Source organism: Kogia breviceps, chromosome 4, assembly GCF_026419965.1.
Source record: "Kogia breviceps isolate mKogBre1 chromosome 4, mKogBre1 haplotype 1, whole genome shotgun sequence".
In the NCBI taxonomy this organism is placed as follows: Eukaryota; Metazoa; Chordata; class Mammalia; order Artiodactyla; family Physeteridae; genus Kogia; species Kogia breviceps.
The window spans coordinates 175,622,993-175,642,694 of NC_081313.1; the positions used below are offsets into that span (position 1 = coordinate 175,622,993).

A 19,702-nucleotide genomic window follows, 5' to 3' on the forward strand; every position below is an offset into this window, starting at 1 on the left:
TGCCCTGCAGGACCTGTCCTCACTTCCCTCACTGTCCCCCTCTATCTCTCTATGGTTTCTGCCACACTGGTCTTCTCACCAGAACCTGTCAATCTCACACCAGCCTCAGGGCCTTTGCACATGGACCACTCTCCCCTAAATATCTGTATGGTTCACTCCCTCATCTCCTTCAGGTCTTTACTCAAATGTCACCTTCTCAGGTGACACTGGGTCTAAAAGCCACAGTCCCTTCCTAGCCCACATATCTAATCTGCCTTCCCAGTGTCATTGTTTCCAGAAATTACACCACATTCTAACAGATGACATCATGTTCTTATTTATCCTGCTTCTTGTCTGTCTCCTCCACTAGAACGTCAGCTCCTGGAGGACAGAGGTCTTTGTTTCTTTCACTGCTGGGCCCCCATGCTAAGAAGGAGAAGGGTGCCAGGCACCCAGAAGGTTCTCAATACATAGTAATTGAACAGATGGAATGTGGAGAAAGCAATTTTCACACGGCTTCCCCACTGGCATTATTGATTGTGAGCCTTCATGAAAGGGAGGTAATGACCTCGAGACCTTCACACTATGAGGCTCAAAGTTTGACCGTTTTGGCCCAAGCCTGGGTGGAGTCAAAGGTCGAGGTGTCTAGCCCATTCCTGTGGATCAAAGGCTCAGTTGTAGGTAAGCTCTGTCCCCAGTGGGCCAGCATCAGCCTTGCAGCCCGGAGAGGGTCTTTGCTGGCCATGGGCATGATAGCAATTTAGGGAGCATATATTGGAAGCTGGAGGGCCCCCCAACATCTGGCCATTCCTAGACCCCCATCACTGTGCCAGGGTTTTCACAAAGGCCAGAGTCAAGGCTGGAATATTGGGGGGGCAACCTTCAGATAGAAGATGCAGGGTATGAGTGCAGGATTGATAGGGGGGCAGTCTGACCTCTTTGGGGGAGCTGTTTAAAGTACATCCCCATCAACTGCGAAAACATCTGCTGTGTGTTTGTTTGCAGCTCAGTTTGTGGGTAACTGCCAAGCGTGTGAGGAGGAGGAGGAGTCCCCATTGAGGCATTCTCCCTCAACCCCTAGGGATGGGCCTGATTTGCATAGATGTTTCCATTCCCTTCAGTTCCCTTCAGTTCAGCGTCAAAGCGGGTGCGTGGAGCAGAAAAAAAGGCACAGAAAGAGCCCCCTGGGTTTTGGCAGAGAGTCAGACCCCCTCAGGGCTTGAACCCCTGGGTAGGGCACATGGGCTGTCTTGGCCTCAGTTTCCCCCTCTGTATAATGGGGGTATAATCACCCCTTCCTCATATGTTTTGTGTCAGCCTTGCACCTGTGTACCCTCAGGTCACCCATTCCCTGCTCTGTCCCTGCCCCATGGCTAAGGACTGACCCCTGCACAGGACAGCCCCCTTGTCCCCTGCCTTCTGTGCCCAGATTTAGCCAATGGCAGGGACTGAGGGTAGATTGGAGGGCGAGAAGATGGGAGAAGCCAGGGTAGTTCTCCTCATCTGCTTCTGACAGCATCTCCCACTGGACATGGCCTCCCTATTCGTTAACTTGCAAGTTGTCTCACCCCTCCCATGCTTTGGTTTCTCATCTAGGTAACCAACCCCTGTATTAAAGCCCCTCTGTTTGAGCTATGGATATTTTCCTAAGTGGACTTTTACTGTTGTACGGCAGTTGTGAGGGGTTTTTGTTTAAGATACAATTAAAAATAAATAAAGTCTTCCCTTTTCAGTGTACAGTTCAAGTTTCCACAAACATATACAGTCATATAAACACCACCACAATCAACATATAGAATTGTTGCATCACCAAAAAATTCCCCCACGCCTTTTTGTAATCAACCCCTCCCTCCACCCTCAGGCCCTACGAATCACTGTCCCTATAGTTTGCCTTTTCTAGAATGGCATAGAAATGGAATCATACAGTATATAGTCTTTTGTGTCTGCCTTCTTTCCCTCATCATGATGCATGTGAGATTCACCCATGTTGTTCTATATCGCTTGTTCCTTTCAGACCTCGAGGTTTCAAATACTATATGCCTGAGCGGTCTTCCATGTGAAGATAAACTGCAGCGTGCCTATTCGTCCCTTAGTTAAAGGAGCTGTTGTGAGCTTTTGATGGGCTGATATTTGCAAAGAGCTTAGGACAGTAACTGGCACATGATATATGTGTCAGCTGTTATTATTATGCTGGAGGGGGGCTGAAGTGGGCCTTTGGGGTTCCCCTCTCCCCTAACTATGTATGTCTCCCTCATCTGGAAGAGACAGCCCACCCTTCCCAGGCTCAATGGGCTAAAACTGCATCTGGTGCAGACGTGGCAGGGACTGGCCTCCGCCGGCAGCCTCCCCACCCCATTCCTGAAGCTGAAAGTGGGCCTCAAGCCCGTGGATGGATGAAACAAGGCCGCTGCAACTCCGCTGCCTGCCAAGATCAGCATCTGGAAAGCTTCTCTGCAGCTGGGCCCCCTCCCCCAAGGCCTGGGGCGATGTTGAGAAAGTTGGGACCTGTCTCAGACACTTCTCCTCATGCAGTTCCTCCTGCCAAAACCTGAGAGCTGGGGGTGGGGGGGAGAGTGGAGGCCCAGAGTGGATGGAGGACAGTCCCAGACCTCATCAACTGGGGGGAGTTCACAAAGTTTGGGGTGGGATGGGATCAGAGGTCAGAGGGTTTCCTTCACCTCTGGACTACAGAGAAGAACATTCTGCATCTCACCAACGACCGACGTGGTCCTCAGTGATGACCACTGCCCTTCGATTCTAAATAAACGGGGGGAGGAATGGGGAGGAGTGTCACCACGGCAGGACTGGGTCTGGGACTCGGGATGAAAAAGAGGGCACAGAGCTCTAGTTCAAATCCTACCACGACTTGTGGCTCACTTTCCTCATCTTTAAAATGGAGTGAGGAAAAGCCAAAACTATGGGGACAGAAAAAGATCAATGACTCCCGATGATTAAGGACGGGTGTTGGGGGGGGCAATGAATAGGCAGAGCGCAGAGGCTTTTGGGGCCAGTGAAACTATTCTGTATGATACTATTGATATAATGGTGGATATGTGTCATTATACGTTTGTCCAAACCCACAGACTACAACACCAAGAGTGAACCCTCGTGTAAACCATGGACTTGGGGGGATAACAGCGTGTCCGTGTAGGTTCATCAACAGTAACATACGTGGACTTCCCTGGTGGCGCGGTGGTTAAGAATCCGCTTGCCAAGGCAGGGGACACGGGTTCGAGCCCTGGTCTGCGAAGATCCCACATGCCGCGGAGCAACTAAGCCCGTGCGCCACAACTACTGAGCCCTCGTGCCACAACTACTGAAGTCTGTGGGCCTAGAGCCCGTGCTCCGCAACAAGAGAAGCCACGACAATGAGAAGCCCGCGCACCGCAACGAAGAGTGGCCCCCACTCGCCGCAACTAGAGAAAGCCCACGCGCAGCAACGAAGACCCAATGCAGCCAATAAATAAATAAATTTATATATTTTTTAAAAGTAAAAAATGTGCCATTCTGGTAGGGGCTGTTGACAGTGGGGAGGCTATGTGTGTGTGGGGGGGCAAGGGATATATGCGACATCTCTGTCTTTCTGCTCAGTTTTGTTTTGGGTTTTTTTTTTTTGTTTGCTTGCTTTTCTTTTCTTTTTTGTTTTCTTTTTTGGGCCATGCCACACAGCATGCAGGATCTTAGTTCCCCGACCAGGGATTGAACCTGTGCCCCAAGCAGTGGAAGCATGAAATCCTAACCACTGGACCACCAGGGAATTAGCTCTGCTCAGTTTTGCTGTGATCCTGAAACTGTTCTAAAAAATAAAGTCTAGTTTTAAAAATGGGATGATGATGATAATCATAATACCCACCTCCTAGGGTTGGAGGATTCATAGAGCCGCACCCAGCACGGTCTGTCTGTGTGAGTGTTAGCAATTATTATCAGTCGCCCTGTAATTAGTGGAGGCTGCTCCAAGCCTCTTCCTTTTCTTCTTTTTTTCCTGCTAGGGAGCTCCCCAAGGAAAGGGCCCCGTTTCCTTCCTCTTCTGCTGTTCTCTCACTCAGGGATCCCCCCTAGGGAGGGTTCACCTTTCCCCTTGACCCCCTGGACCATCAGGGCGTCTATGCCAGTATTTCCCAATTCTCTAGCCCGTTCCCTCAGCTGACCCAGTGGAGACCTCATGTTACCCCAGAAGTGGGAGGTGAGAGGCGGAGGCAGAAGTGGCTTGCTGGTGTATCTGTGTATCCCTGGGGACATCACCTTTGTCTAGGAGCCACGGTCCCCCTAACAGACGACCGGATATGTCTGCAGCCTTGATATTACCCCCCCACCCATAGGTCCCTGAGGGGATAGCAAACTGCTGAGCCAGCCAAGGCATGCTGGGGGGGGCCACTTCCTCCCCAGCTCTCAGATCCTCACAGAGGGCTTAGATTTCCGCTCTGATAGCTCTCTGGCGAGGAGAGGACCCAGTTTTTTTAGCACTTTGTCCTCTGTGGGTTGAACACCTGGTTTCTAGAGGTTGTACAGCCACACTTCATTTGGGCAGAGGATTCGGTAAGGTTGGGCTGAGGTCTGAGTGGACCCCAAGATCTGGCCCGGAGCTGAATGGACACTGAAATCTGGCTCAGGAAAAGGAGTGAATTCACTCTCTGGCTTTTCTTATCTTCCCATCAAAGCCCTGCTACCCTGTGTTAGAACAGTCTGGTTTCTTCGGTCTCCTCCATTGGACTGTCAGTTTTGGATGGCAGAAACCGACGAGGTATCACCAGAGCTGGCACAGAGCATTCGATGTTGCATTATATAAATATATATGCTGTACACCTGTATGTAACATTAATGTATTGATTCTTAATATTCATTTCCTTATTAACAACTTAAATATGTTTATTCTTAATATAAATTTATTTCATAGCAACACGTTGAACAATAGCATAGATGTTTATTAACAATGTTATTGTTTATTTATATTGATACTATTTGTTATTATTATTATTACAGGAACAATTTTACAGTAGAAGTCTGGTGACTTGTTAGCTTCGATTTGATTTTTCATGTCTTTGTAAATTTTTTGAAGTGGTGATATGAGCTAAAAATTTCAAACAGTCCCCCCCACCCCCAGGGTACACCGTGAAAAGTCTGGTCCCCTCTCACCTGTTCCCCTGCCCTCCCCCCGGTCCCCCCTCCCTTGGGGTAACCACTGTGATGGTGTCTTGTGCCCTTCTCCTGGAGATGGCCTGTATGTCCACAGGCAAATGTGTGTGTATTTATACAGCCCTTATAAATATACCCAGAAATGCAGGCAGGCAAGCAAGCAGCTGGTTTACATTGTGCTTTTTTCATCTTAACATGTTGAATACAGTTTCATATCAAGACTACTCCAATTTTACTTTTTTATTTTTTATTTTTTATTTTTTATTTTTTTTTTTGCGGGCCTCTCACTGTTGTGGCCTCTCCCATTGCGGAGCACAGGCTCCGGACGCGCAGGCTCAGCGGCCATGGCTCACGGGCCCAGCCGCTCAGCGGCATGTGGGATCTTCCCGGACTGGGGCATGAACCTGCGTCCCGTGCATCGGCAGGCGGATTCTCAACCACTGCGCCACCAGGGAAGCCCCTCCAATTTTACTTTTTAATAGGCATAAACGGATCGACTTTAATTTCCTTTTTCAAAGTTTTCCTTTTCAACACTGTTTATGGAGTCTAATATGCATACAGAAGAGTGTGCTGAACTTCTCCCTTTTTAAAAATTGGTTGCATTGTCTGGGATTTAAGCATCTACAATTTTTTTTAATTTTCAGCTTTTCTGAGGTATCCCTGACATGTAAAATTGTAAGATATTTAAAGTGTACATCCAGGTGATTGGATAGATGTATACATTGGGAAAGGATTCTCCCCATCTAGTTAATGAACACATCCTTCACCTCACATATTAATCTTTTTTATTGTGGATGTGAGAGCATTTAAGTTCTACTCTCTCAGAAGTTCCAATTGTTTGACACAGTATTACCAACTGTAGTCACCATGTTGTAAATTAGATCCCCAGACCTTATTATAACTGAAAGTTTGCACTCTTTTACTAATCTCTCCCTATTTCCCCACCCACCACAGCCCCTGGCAACCACTTTTCCTACTCTCTGTTTCTGTAAGTTTGACTTTTTCTTTTTTAATTCTACATAAAAGTGATACCATGTGGTATTTGTTTTCTCTGTCTGGCTCTTTTCACTTAGCATAAGGCCCTCAAGTTTCATCCATGTTGTTGAAAATGACAGGACTTCCTTTTTCATGGCTGAATAATATTCCATTGTGTGTATATATGTATATATATGTGTGTATGTATATATAGATACATACATATATATATATATATATCACATCTTCATCCATTCATCTGTTGACAGACACTTAGGTTCCATACCTTGGCTATTGTGAATAATGCTGCAGTGAACGTGGGAGTGCAGATAAACTTTTTTGTCATTTTGCTTTTCAACACTCTTCACTGAAGTATCATATACATATAGGGAATTCCCTGGTGGTCCAGTGGTTAGGACTCCACGCTTTCACTGCTGAGGGCCCAGGTTCAATCCCTGGTTGGGGAACTAAGATCCCACAAGCCACGTGGTGCCGCAAAAAAAAAAAAAAAAAAAGATAGATAGAGAGAAGATAGATAATACCCTCTCCCTCCTTTTTCTTGCACTGTCTGGGTATCAAGCAGTCTAACTTTCAATTTAATTTATTGTTGGAATAGGGCACATGTTACAAAAGTCAAAAGGTATAAAAGGATTCACAGAGTGAAAGCTACCTCCCTCCTGTCCCCTATCTTTCAGTTCCTCGCCCAGGAAATTTATCAGTTTCTTCTTCTTGCAATATTCTGGATATTCTGAGCACATACAGTGGAACATCAACTCCATTGGAACAGGGAGTTTTATCGGTTTTGTTTCCTGATCTTTCTCCAGCCTTTTAGTATGGTATCTGGCTTAGTATGGTGCTTACTGTATGTGGTAAGTAAACATATAAGCAGATTATGTATTTCATCTTCACAAATAGTACCCTCCTGAACATAAGTTCCATGAAGGCAAGGGCTTTTTTTCCCTGTTCTGTTCACCGCTGTGCCCAGCGGGTACACCAAAAACATTTGTTGAAGGAGTGAGGGACATGTTGCCTAGTCACTGATTTCACACGCATGCATCAGTAAATGAAGGTGTGCTTCATCTCTGCAACCAGGCACCCAGATATGCCCAGGAAAAGCTGAATGAGGAAAAGAGGGAAACTAAAGAACTGGATAGGACTTCCCTGGAGGTACAGTGGTTAAGACTCCACACTTCCATTGCAGGGGGCATGGTTTCCATCCCAGTTGGGGAACTAAGATCCCTCGTGCCATGGCAAAAAAAAAAAAAAAAAGTGGATAGAAGATTGGGCCTCAAAACTTGAAAGGCAGGACTCAACCTGGGCCTGCTGGTCAACCACAGCGAGAGCAATCGATTGACAGAGGCAATGGAAGCTTCTGGGTGCTCCCAGTCTTCTAGGGCAGAGGGGCCAGCGCCTGAATTCTGGGGCCTTAGCAAGGCAAAAACCAATCCATTCTTTGAGGCAGGGCCTGGCACATAGTAGGAACTTGCTTATTTGTTGGATGAACACACAGTGGGCACTTAATGCCTATTTGTTGTGTTGACACTTAGTAGGTGCTTCGTGGCTCCTCGCTGAGTAAATAAAGGGGATTCCACGCGCTCCTCCAATTTCAGCCTCCCAGGGATGGGCCAAGAGTACATCTGCAATCCAAGACAGTCGTTTCAGGTTGAGGTCACCTGGCCAGGAGCGACTGGACAGCACGGGGCTGCGTGACGTCATGCGCCGACCGCTTCTCACGGGTGGGGGCTGGGAGGGGCAGGGCTGGAGGTGGGGGTGCGGACAAAGGGACCCCGCGCGCCTCCTCTTCGCCCGCCTCCTCCCCGCCCGCCTCCTCCCCGCCCGCCCTTGCGCGCGTCCCGCTGGGCAGGCCACATCTGGAATTCATTGCTGCTGCTGCCGCCGCCGGAAAGGAGGCGGAGATAGGGCGGGGCGAGTGGGGGCCGAGGCGGCGCCTCTCCCGGTCCCCCTCCGTCCCCGGTCCCCAGCCCCGGGACGCAGAGGAGCCCGGCGGGCAGTCCCAGCCCTAGCCGCGGCCGTCCCGGGGACGCAGACGCCAAAGCCCCTCTGGCCAGGGCAAGGACCCGGGTCGGCCTAGCCAGGTGAGCGTGCGTGGCGAGGGGGAAGCAGAAAGGGCGGGCCCTGGTCCCCGGAGGTCGCGGGATCGGAGCTAGGGGCGCCGGCCAGGGGTCGGGGGCGTCGCGGGCGCGCACGCGCCGCCCGTGCTCCTGCTGCACCGAGGGAGTGGTCATCGTGCGCCCTCTCCACGACCCTAGGAGGCCCCACTGCCTCAGCCGCGAACCCCCAGACTGAGCTCCCCGCCTTCTCCAGCGGCAGGAAGTTGGCCCCGAGGAGAAGGCGGAATCCGAGCGCTTTCGGCCGGAGACTGGGAGGCTGGATGGCGTGCCCCCGGACCGGGGGTTTGGGGAGTGTGCATGGGGGAGGGGAGGACTCCCCTCTTTGCTGACTCCGGCCGGGCGAAGGCGAAAGGTGCCGCGCGCCGCAGTACCTCCAGGCCAAGGGGCGGGGCCCCAGAGGAAGGCAGTTGCCCACCTCCTCCATATCGGGTCCTCTGCCTCAGTTTCCCCGAGAAGTTCGTCTCTTCCAGTCCCCCCGCGGGGTCGTGGCTTTGTTCTGAAAGGAAAGTGAACCTGACTGCGTGGCTCCGGCGTCTCTTCTTTCCCCTGGGACCCGGGGATGGGGCGTGGGTGAGGGCACCCGTGGCGCGGATCCCGCGTGGTTCCGGGCCCAGCCAAGCGTGGGAACCTCGCCCACTCCTCTGGCAAGAGTTGACTCACCCGGGGATTTCCATCCCCTCTCCCGACTGTGCCCTAATCGGACGCTCCGGGCGCCACGCGCTGAGCCCACGGTCCCCCGCGTGGCGCGACACGCGTGCGGCATTCGCGGTGCAGGTGCTGCTGGGATCGCTCCCCACCTCTCCCCAGTCCTCTGGGAATATCGAGGCTGGGCCCCTGGCTGGACGCAGAGGAGCCCCCCACCCTCACTTGGAGATGTGTGGGTCACCCGCGTGTGGCTGTCGCGGGAGAGAGGAGGCGCGGCCCTAGAGGCAGCGAGTGTGGATACCGTGCATTCCACCGCCAGATAAGGAGGCCGAGACTTCAGCCCGAGGGCGGGGGTGGGTCGTGGCGCCGTCTCCAAGGAGACGCCCAGCTGGGCTTCGCCTGGTGGGGGTGGCCTCCCAGCGGACCAGGGGCGTCTCCAGCCTCCCTTGCTGTTGTTTGGGCCTGGGCTGAGTTTAGGAGCCTCCGCCCTCGGGGGCCCACTGGGGCCTCGTTCGTTTGGTCATCCATCCACCCATCCATCCATCCATCCATCCATCCTACACGTTTTCTGAGTGCTTTCTATATGCCAGGCATCATTCCAGGGAGTGAAAACAGACTTAGTTGCTGTCCTCTGACACACATTCTACCCTGGAAACAGACAGAAAACAAGAAATACAATCATATTGCTGAAACTGGCAAGTGCTGTGAATATAATAAAAAGATGCTGTGGTAGAAAGGGCCTAGGGAAGGCGGCTAGGATAGCCTGATGGTTAGAGGAGGCCACCAAACAGAAACCTGAAAGATGGGGAGACAGTCATTCAGAGCTTTGTGGGAAGGCCATGCCAGGTGGAGAAACAGCAGAGGCAAAAACTCTGAGGTAAGAACAGGGCTGACACGTCAGAGGCCAGTGTGGTTGGAGTGGACTGACGCTGGGGGAGAGTGGGAGAAGGGGAGGTGGGCAGGGGCCAGGCCATTTTAGGTAGTGGGGAGCCATGGAAGAATCTGGAGCTGAGGAGTGACATATTGGAGCTATAAATTTTTAATTAATTTATTTATTTATGGCTGTGTTGGCTCTTTGTTGCTGAGAGCGGGCTTTCTCTAGATGCTGAGAGAGGGGGCTACTCTTCATTGCAGTGCACGAGCTTCTCTCGTTGCGGAACACGGGCTCTAGGCATGCGGGCTTCAGTAGTTGTGGTTCGCGGGCTCTAGAGCGCAGGCTCAGTAGTTGTGGCGCACGGGCTTAGGTGCTCTGCGGCATGTGGGATCTTCCCGGACCAGGGCTCGAACCCGTGTCCCCTGCATTGGCAGGCGGATTCTTAACCACTTCGCCACCAGAGAAGTCCCTGGAGCTATCAATTTAAAAGCTCCCTCTGGATGCTGCATGGAGAATGACAGTGTAGAGGGCGACTGAGGGGAAACCAAGCCTAGGGGGCTGCCCTAGGGCATGGGGCATGGGACCTGTGAGTGCCCAGGGGAATAGTAACCATAGGGCCTGCCTCTAAGGAACTTGGGGGCGGGGCTCCTGGAAGCCACTGAGGCTTCCTCTTGCCTTCTACTCTCCTAATCTCCCCCCGAACAGTCTTGGTCTGTCTCGCTTCCCTTCCCTCCAAACCCTGTCACTTGTCCCTCTTGCTCCATTTCAGGCCTGGCCATTCCCCAGTGCTGAGCCCAGGGACGTCTTACTGAGCATCTGGGAGAGAGTCAGGCCCTATGTTTTCCAGGCCTGGGAGCCTGACACAGGGAGGGGAAGCAGGAAAGGCCTGTGTCTGCCTGGGGGTGACTGTGCCAGCCCCAACCTCCAGACCCTGCTTCCTCTTTTTGGGAAGCATGAACCTGCCTTAAGCAAGGTCCTAGTGGAGAAGACGGAGGCACTGTGGGCCTCAGATTCCCCTTCTCTAACGAACCACCCCTCCTGAGGCTGCCCGAAGTGAGGATCTTCCTCTCAGGGAAGAAGACAGACATTTTGGTCAGTCCCTGGGGTACGAGGGCTGAAACCATTTCTTTCTTTCGTTTTTTTTAAAAAATAAATTTATTTATTTATTTAATTTTTGGCTGCATTGGGTCATTGTTGCTGCGCGCCGGCTTTCTGTAGTTGCGGCGAGCGGGGCTACTCTTCGTTGCGGTGCGCGGGCTTCTCATTACGGTGGCTTCTCTTGTTGGGGAGCACGGGCTCTAGGCGCACGGGCTTCAGTAGTTGTGGCACAAGGGCTCAGTAGTTGTGGCTCGCGGGCGTAGTCGCTCCACGGCATGTGGGATCTTCCTGGACCAGGGCTCAAACCTGTGTCCCCTGCATTGGCAGGCGGATTATTAACCACTGCACCACCAGGGAAGTCCTGAAACCATTTCTTATTTCTCTAGGAAGCGGCCATAACTCTTTCTCTTGGCTGCCAGACAAGAGAGGGGTCTGAGCAGTGGAGGAGGGGGCAGCCTTGGGACACACCCTGGGCTTCTAGCCCACCAGCAACTGTGCTTCCCGGACCTGCGATGGGTCCTTGATTCTCAATTGTGACCCCCAGGAGGGGCAGCAGGCCAGGGCAGCCTGGGGGCGTCTGGTTGGGGTGACCCAGCGGTCAGGCCGTGGTTCAAACTCTCCCCGGGGACATCCACACAGTCTTAATAATGTCCTGGAAAGAAATGAGCTCCAACAGCCTCCAAAGGAGGAGATCAGTAGTGCTAGCCATAGAGCGCCCCCAACTGGGCCAATCGAATGTCGAGGATGGAAAGCTCAGGCCAATAGGCAAATTGCTCAATGCCCTGGAATTGAAAATAAGCCAATCAGGGCGCGGGCTGTTTCTGGCCCGACGGGCCGGTCTGGTAAGGCCCAGACCTGGGCCAAGCCGGCTGCGACGGGCAGAGGGCATTGGGGCGACTGGGGCCCGTCCGGCAGGGGAACAAGGAGCCTCTGTGTGGCGATCTGGGCGGGGCGACAGTCCCTGGGGATGTGCACAAGCCCTTCTCTGTTCCCAAACTAGGACGGATGTCCCTTCGCCCAGGGGGAGCAGCTGTCTCTATCGGGCCAGGAGCCAGGGCACCCCCTCTGAGGGGGTGTCCGGGACTGAGCTGTCTGGACGACCCCGGAAGCCCCTCATCACTCCCAGGCTCACAGGGAACCGGCCTAACCAGCCTTTTCTGGAACGGTGCTCCTGGCGCCCCTGGCGTGCACGTGGTCCTTGCTAGGCATGTTTCCAGGGACCTGAGGAGGTCTCTTCCCACGGCCCCCACCCCACTGAACTAAAGGCTGGTCTGGAGCTTCCTCCTGGCTTCCCTGTGCCCCTCGTGAAAGGCGGACACTGCACCAGCTCCTCTGAGACACCCCGCCCCCCCGAACTACGACACCCCACCCCCCAAACTACGCCCCCCCCCCCCCGGCAAGCTGGGGGGAGGCCATGAAGTCGGCCTCTCACCCTCTCTGCCCACGCGCATCTTCCCGCCCCTTCCCCCCACGGCTCAGTTTTCCTTGAGAGAGGGGTGACTCAGGCTTTCATGAAAGCGAATACCATACCGTTTGCCCCTCCCCGCAGGGCTTCACGCCCCCTCACCACTCACATGGCTTCGCACAGCTGCCCCATCCTCCCAGCCAGGACCTCCCAGACGGGTCTCCTGTGGCTCCCCCGTCCCATCACCCCCTCCCAGCCTCCCTGCACCGGATGTGACTGCGGAGCTGGGACTCAACCCTGTTTGTTCCAAGGGCCTCACATCTGGATTTCATCTTGGCTGGGGAGGGGGGTGCCAGCGCCCTGCCCACCCTGCTAGGACCCTCTGTCCCAGGGCAGGGCTAGATGGTGCTGATGAGAACAGGCTGTTGGGAATCTTGCTTGGCCGGCTCACTCAACATCCCTTTACCAAAAGATTGGGAGGAGAGCACCTAGTCCCTAGCTGTGGGTGTGTCAGCAAGAGGGAAGCTAATAATATTAGCTAATGTTTATTGAGTGCCTGCTTTACGCCAAGGGTGCCTCGTGTATCGGTCAACGGGATTTTCCCATCACCCCTCTGAAGTGGGCTTTCTTCTCCCCACTGCACAGATGAGGCCATTGAGACTTAGAGGCCAAGTGTTGAGTGACCTGGTACAATATCCCACAGCGTGTCAGAGGTGGAGTGGGGCTGAACCTTGGACTGCCTGCAAGGTCTGAGTCCTTGAAGATGACGTGACCTCTGTGATGCTCAAACCTCAGGGCTGCCCTGGTGTCTCCCCAAGACCTTATCTTGGGAACACGCATGGCCTCTAGGCTTAGATCCAGGCCAGTGGGTGGTAGTGAGCAGGGGATGGTGCTATCAGTGAGAGCATCTCACTGACCCAGGTTGGCAGGCGGCATGAGGTCCGAGGCTCCAGTGTTTTCAAGAAACGAGACAATCCCTCCAGGTCCTGGCTAAGACTCCCTCTCTGGGTAGGTGGGTAAGGCTTCCGGGAGTCCATTTTGTGTCTTTCATGCCCTTTGGGGGAGCTTCTGTTCCTTTGAAAGACACTGTAGCCTAGAGGTTATAGAGGCTTTGGAGTGGGTCTCTGAGGCTCTGCCACTGACTAGCTTTGAGGCTTTGGGAAAGTGAATTGAGCTCTCCGGTTTCCCATTTGTAAAGCAGAGATGATGATAATGGTGACTTCCTGTGACAGAGTTGGGACTTGGACCACAGCTGTCCAGGGTCAGCCCAGGCAGCAGCCACGGCACTGACCTGTCTTATCTGTCTTTTCTCTCTGCAGCTCTGACAGCCCCATGGCCCCAGCCGGCTACTAAGCCCCACCATGGGCAACGTATACTCAGAGTACCTAAGCTCCAGCAAGGTCAAGGAACACTATAATTACACCAAGGAGAATCTGGACACGAAGGAGACGCCCTCCCGCCAGGTGGCCTCAGCCCTCATCATCGTCCTCTGTTGCGCCATCGTGGTGGAAAACCTGTTCGTGCTCATCGCGGTTGCCCGCAACAGCAAGTTCCACTCGGCCATGTACCTGTTCCTGGGCAACCTGGCTGCCTCAGACCTGCTGGCGGGCGTGGCCTTCATAGCCAATACTTTGCTCTCGGGCTCCGTCACGCTGGGGCTGACCCCCGTGCAGTGGTTCGCCCGTGAGGGCTCTGCCTTCATCACGCTCTCCGCCTCTGTCTTCAGCCTCCTGGCCATCGCCATCGAGCGGCACGTGGCCATCGCCAAGGTCAAGCTCTACGGCAGCGACAAGAGCTGCCGCATGCTGCTACTCATCGCGGCCTCGTGGCTCATCTCGCTGGTTCTCGGCGGCCTGCCCATCCTCGGCTGGAACTGCCTGGGCCACCTGGAGGCCTGCTCCACCGTCCTGCCGCTCTACGCCAAGCCCTACGTCCTCTGCGTGGTGACCATCTTCTCGGTCATCTTATCCGCCATCGTAGCCCTGTACATCCGCATCTACTGTGTGGTCCGCTCCAGCCAGGCCGATGTGGCTGGCCCGCAGACACTGGCCCTGCTCAAGACGGTCACCATCGTGCTGGGCGTCTTCATTTTCTGCTGGCTGCCCGCCTTTAGCATCCTCCTGCTGGACTATGCCTGTCCTGTCCGGGCCTGCCCTATCCTCTACCAGGCCCATTACTTCTTTGCCTTTGCCACCCTCAACTCACTGCTCAATCCCGTCATCTACACATGGCGCAGCCGGGACCTGAGGCGGGAGGTATTACGGCCGCTGCAGTGCTGGCGGCGGGCAGCAGGGGTGCAAGGGGGGCGGGACGGGACCCCGGGCCACCGCCTCCTGCCTCTCCGCAGCTCCAGCTCCCTGGAGAGGGGCACACACATGCCCACGTCGCCCACGTTTCTGGAGGGCAACACGATGGTCTGAGGGCCGAGTGGGCGGACACCCAGGCCACCACAGCAGAGGGCTCCGTGGAGAGGCACCGGGTGCCCTGGGACAGAGACATGGGGCTGCCAAGCAAGATGCCCCCGTTCCACAGACCTGGGCGATGCTGAAGATATTTCACACCTGGGCTGGCTGACCGAGGCACTGATCACTTGGATGGCACAACTGCAGCCGGGTCCTGGAGGCCAGCGAGGTGTCTTGGAGTGACCTCTTCGGAACTGGATCGTGGGGAGGACCGGGTGGGGGGCAGACCTGGAAAGACCCCGGGTGACAGCAGGCAGGTGCTCGAGAGGAGCACAGCGCAGGGGCAGTCTGAGCCTCCGCCCTGTGCCTGACTCCCCTCTCTGAATCTAGCCCCCTTGCCACCTTCTCTTGTGGTTCCACTTCCCTAGAACCACTGTCCGGAGGGGCTGGAGACCTCCCTGACCATTCTGGGCGGCCCTGGCTAACAGTTCCCGGGCTCAAATCCACAGCTTCCCCAAATTTCACCAGCTGCCACTTTGGCAACTTCTTCCCTTTCTTCTGACTCTGTGAATGAGATGCCAGGAAACCACGTGGTGGTGGGGAACTAACCCCCATTTTCAGACCTCATCGGCCGATTGCACTATTTGGGGCACAGAGGAATCACCCAGGGCTGGAAAAACTGGTCTGGGGGCCTGAAGAGGGCTCTGGGCCTCCCAGTGGGGCAGGGTGGAATTGGAGAAAGTTCTAGGGGACCTGTTGGTACAGGGCCCCAGAGCCCCAAAAAACAAGCATCCCCAAACTCTCTCACCTCCAGACCCAGCCGAGGTACCAGATCTCATAAGGCAGGGCGGCCTTGAGCCCTCTGTGCCTCCTTTCAGGTTGTATTCAACGGAGCATGGGGGTAGGGGTGCCGAGGACAATTGTGGGTTGCCCTCCTATTGCCTGCTTCAGAAGGACTTTGCTAAATTCTGTGGACACATGGAAGGGACATTGCGGTACAAGTGTATATTTATGCGTGTCTGTCAGTGTGTGTGTGTGTCTGTGTGTGTGATGTCTGTGATGCCTTCTTCTCACCCTGTTTCCCCAGAATGGATGCGATTTTGTCTCCTCATGTCTGTGTTGAAGCTGCCAAAGAGGGGTCTAATCCCCGCACAGACTCCTTTGTAATTCCTTGCTTATGTCCCCACTTGAGAGCTGGGGTGCAGCTCACCTGGGGGAAGGAAACATCACGCCTCAAAGTGATCTCTCATGACTGCAAAGGCTGGGAGAGGGGATCTCTGGGGGGGCAAGGAGCCAGTTGGGGGCTTGTCTCCCCTCATACAGCTCCCCGGATGCCCCTCACGCCTGAGACCCAGGCCCAGGCCAATAAACGGTTCAATGTCTCTTTCTGGTGGCTGTTGTCTTTTTGGGCTTAAGGTGGCAGTTCCCCCATTAGCATCTTGCGGCTGAGGGTGGATGGGACAGGGGAGGGTGGCTACTGCTCAGACAATTCATCCTTTGCCAGCCTTTCCTCGGGTGCCCCCAGCCCCGGCCCCGCCGGAGACAGGATTGCAGTGGCTTCTGAGAAAACAGGGTCAACACTGACTTTCTCCCTAGGGCAGTTATCTGGCCCCTCCCAGTGATTAATGAGGCCCAGGACCTCCATGCTATCCTTCAAAGAGAGAGCCTGGTGGGGAGTGGGGGGCCCTCCTTCTTCATCCCTCCTGGGGAGCTGGAGAGATGGTCTTGGGAGACATGGGTCCAGATACCCCTCTAAAGCACAGTGTTCTCCAAAGGAATGGCCCATCTTCCTCAAGCACTTTCCAGGCAGGAAGACAGGATCCTCAGGAGGCTGGAGTTACTATAAACTGCTTTTATGGAGACGTGGGTTCAGAGAAGTTAAGTGAGCTGCTCAGGGTCACACAGCCGGTTGGGGCAGTGCCTGTCTGGATTTGAACTCAGGCGGGCTGACTCTAGATCCTGCCAGCTCCACCACTGGGCCAGAGGAAAGATCCTCAGACCCCTCTTTGCCGTGGAAGGAGTGAGGAGTGTGGTCTACCAGCCTCCACCAGCATCAGCAGGAGCCAGGATATGCCCAGCTGGGATGCAGGTGAAAGGTGGGTCCCTAGCTCGGCTCCAGAGTGACACTCCCTCCTTTGCCCACAGGCACAGGGCCCAGCGGGTCCTTTGAAGAGAGATCTGGGAGCTTTGATGGGGAACCCAGGCCCTCAAGCTGAAGCTCCACCCAGCAACACCAGCACAAAGCTAGGGCAGCCAGCGGAAGCGAGAAGGAGTGGGGCAGACGGTGGCCAGAAGCTGCGACCCACACCCCCCCATTGGAATTCCCCTTCCTCCAGCAATTCAAAGACAACCTCTGGAAACCTGAGCCCTCGCTGGGATTGGGAGGAGGAAGAGGCACAGGCCAGGCCAGAGTCAATAAATTTCCCCCAAATACCCGCATGCTTCCTTCACCTGCTCCTTCAGGCATCTGCTCAAATGCCATCTCCTCAGGGAAGCCTGCCCTGACCACCTTCTTCCCTCTATCTACCCCTCACCTTCTTACCACCTGGTGGTGTAATATACATGGGTCTACTTCTCCCTAATTAAAATATTTACTTTTCTTTTTTTTGGCTGCACCATGCAACATGTGGGATCTTAGTTCCCCGACCAGGGATCGAACCTGCGTCCCCTGCATTGGAAGCACAGAGTCTTAACCACGGGACCGCCAGGGAAGTCCCTTTTTTATTTAATTTTTTTCCTAATTAAAATATGAACACGGGCTTCCCTGGTGGCGCAGTGGTTGAGAGTCCGCCTGCCGATGCAGGGGACACGGGTTCGTGCCCCGGTCCGGGAGGATCCCACATGCCGCGGAGCGGCTGATCCCGTGAGCCATGGCCGCTGAGCCTGCGCGTCCGGAGCCTGTGCTCTGCAACAAGAGAGGCCACAACAGTGAGAGGCTCATGTACCGCCAAAAAAAAAGAAAAAAAAAAAAAAGTATCTGCATGTTAACAGGTTCTTTCAGGTGATTCTGATGCTCCCTAATAACCAACAGCCTCTGTAGGGAAAAAGGAGGTGAAAGCCATCTTGCATCCCTACAGGTTGGTCCATTCCATTCTAGGCTCTGAGATTTGAGAGATATTAGCAAATCAGTTCTTCAGACCGCCATACTGAGGAGAATGAGAAGTGATTTGGTCTTCAATCAAGGACTGCCTGAAAAAAAGAAAAAGAAAAAAAAAAAAAAAAAGGGAATTCCCTGGACGTCCAGTGGTTAGGACTCCATGCTACCACTGCAGGGGGGCCGGGTTCGATCCCTGGTTGGGGAACTAAGATTCACAAGCTGAGTGGTGCAGCCAAAGAAAAAGGAATGCCTGGGTTCAAATCCAGACGCCTCCACTCACATGCTCCGTGACCTTGGGCACATGACTTGACCTCTCTGTGCCTCAGTTTCTTTCTCAGTCAGAGTGCCTATAATTCTGCCTTTCCTGCAGAATACAGTACCTCAAAACTGTTGCTTCTCCTCTTTTATTTTCTTCACAGCACTTAACATTCAGTCATTTGCTTTGGCTTTCATTCATTCAACATTTATTGAGCACCTACTGTGAGCTGGCCACTGTTCTGAGCACTGAGGCCATTCAGTGAGCAAGAGAGACAAAAACTCCTGCTGTCTGGTATTTAGAATGGGACTGGCATTCTAAGGGGGAAATAGAAAATAAACAAGATAGGCATTTCCCTGGCGGTCCAGTGGTTAAGACTGTGCGCTTCCAACGCGAGGGGCACGGGTTTGATCCCTGGTTGGGGAACTAAGGTCTCACATGCCGTGCAGCACGGCCAAAAATATAATAATAATCATCATCATCAACTGAACAAGATAAAGAAGCGAAATGTGTTGCATATTAGCGAGTAGCAAGGGAGGTAGATAGGATAAAAAAAAAAAAATTGTGTTCATGGCCAGAGGCCTCACCCAGGGTGTGATATTTGAATACAGACTTGAAAGAGGAGAGAAGAGTCACAAAGATGTCTGCAGGAAGATCATTCCCAGCAGAAAGAACAGCAGCTGCTAAGGTCCTTTGGTGGGAACGTGCCAAGTACTATGAAAGATGCTAGAGGCTGTGGTGAATAGGATGCAGTCCTATCGGCAAGGTGTTCATTTTTTTTTTTTTTTTTTTTTTTTTCCAGTACGTGGGCCTCTCACTGCTGTGGCCTCTCCCGTTGCAGAGCACAGGCTCCAGACGGTTCATGGGCCATCAGCCTGATCCTGTGTTTGTAAATTCCCCATCCGACTGTCCTCTAATGGTTTGATCACCCGTGGACTGTCGCTTGGACCTATCATTTCATTAGCCATCTTCAAAGGGTTTCTAATCCATCTCCCCATCCTCACATTCTGGCCATCTTTCTCATTTGTCTACAAAGCAAATGTACTTCCCCAAAGTCAGACATCCGACATCCACCACCTTTCTCTAAATGTCTTGTCTGAGAATAGTTAAATCTGTCACGAAAGGGAAGTGAATTTGGGTAGGTGTGACTCATTGTCAGCGGCATTTGTGGTGTTTCAAGAGTGCATACTCTAAAGTTTAAAAAAAAAACCAAAAGGGCTTCCCTGGTGGCACAGTGGTTAAGAATCTGCCTGCCAATGCAGGGGACACGGGTTCGAGCCCTGGTCCGGGAAGATCCCACATGCCTCAGAGCAACTAAGCCCACGCACCACATCTACTAAGCCTGCGCTCTGGAGTCCGCGAGCCACAACTGCTGAGCCTGTGCACTACAACTACCGAGCCTGAGTTCTAGAGCCCATGAGCCACAACTACTGAAGCCTGCATGCCTAAAGCCTGTGCTCTGCAACAAGAGAAGCCACTGCAATGAGAAGTCTGCGCACTGCAACGAAGAGTAGCCCCCACTTGCCGCAGCTAGAGAAAGCCTGCATGCAGCAACGAAGACCCAATGCAGCCAAAAATTTAAAAAATAAGTAAATACATTTATATTTAAAAAAAAAACCCAAAACAAAAAACAGATTTGAGTCTCAAATCCAACACTTGACAACCCAAGTAGACTTTTGGCAAATCACCTGACAAGCTGGTTTCAT

General features: G+C 53.4%; 1 protein-coding gene across 1 annotated transcript; it reads left to right on the forward strand.

Annotated features, from left to right (window-relative positions):
* The first annotated feature begins 7,932 nt into the window (after nucleotides 1-7,932).
* S1PR2 (sphingosine-1-phosphate receptor 2) lies at nucleotides 7,933-16,025 on the forward strand. The gene is made up of 2 exons (XM_059061750.2): nucleotides 7,933-8,183; nucleotides 13,561-16,025. Exon 2 carries the CDS (start codon nucleotides 13,603-13,605, stop codon nucleotides 14,659-14,661), a length of 1,059 nt encoding a protein of 352 aa, XP_058917733.1. The 5' UTR covers nucleotides 7,933-8,183; nucleotides 13,561-13,602; the 3' UTR covers nucleotides 14,662-16,025.
* The last annotated feature ends 3,677 nt before the right edge of the window (nucleotides 16,026-19,702 follow it).

Bases quoted from the DNA above. Each gene is read 5' to 3' on its own strand.
- S1PR2 (XM_059061750.2), top strand. From the start codon at position 13,603: ATGGGCAACGTATACTCAGAGTACCTAAGCTCCAGCAAGGTCAAGGAA.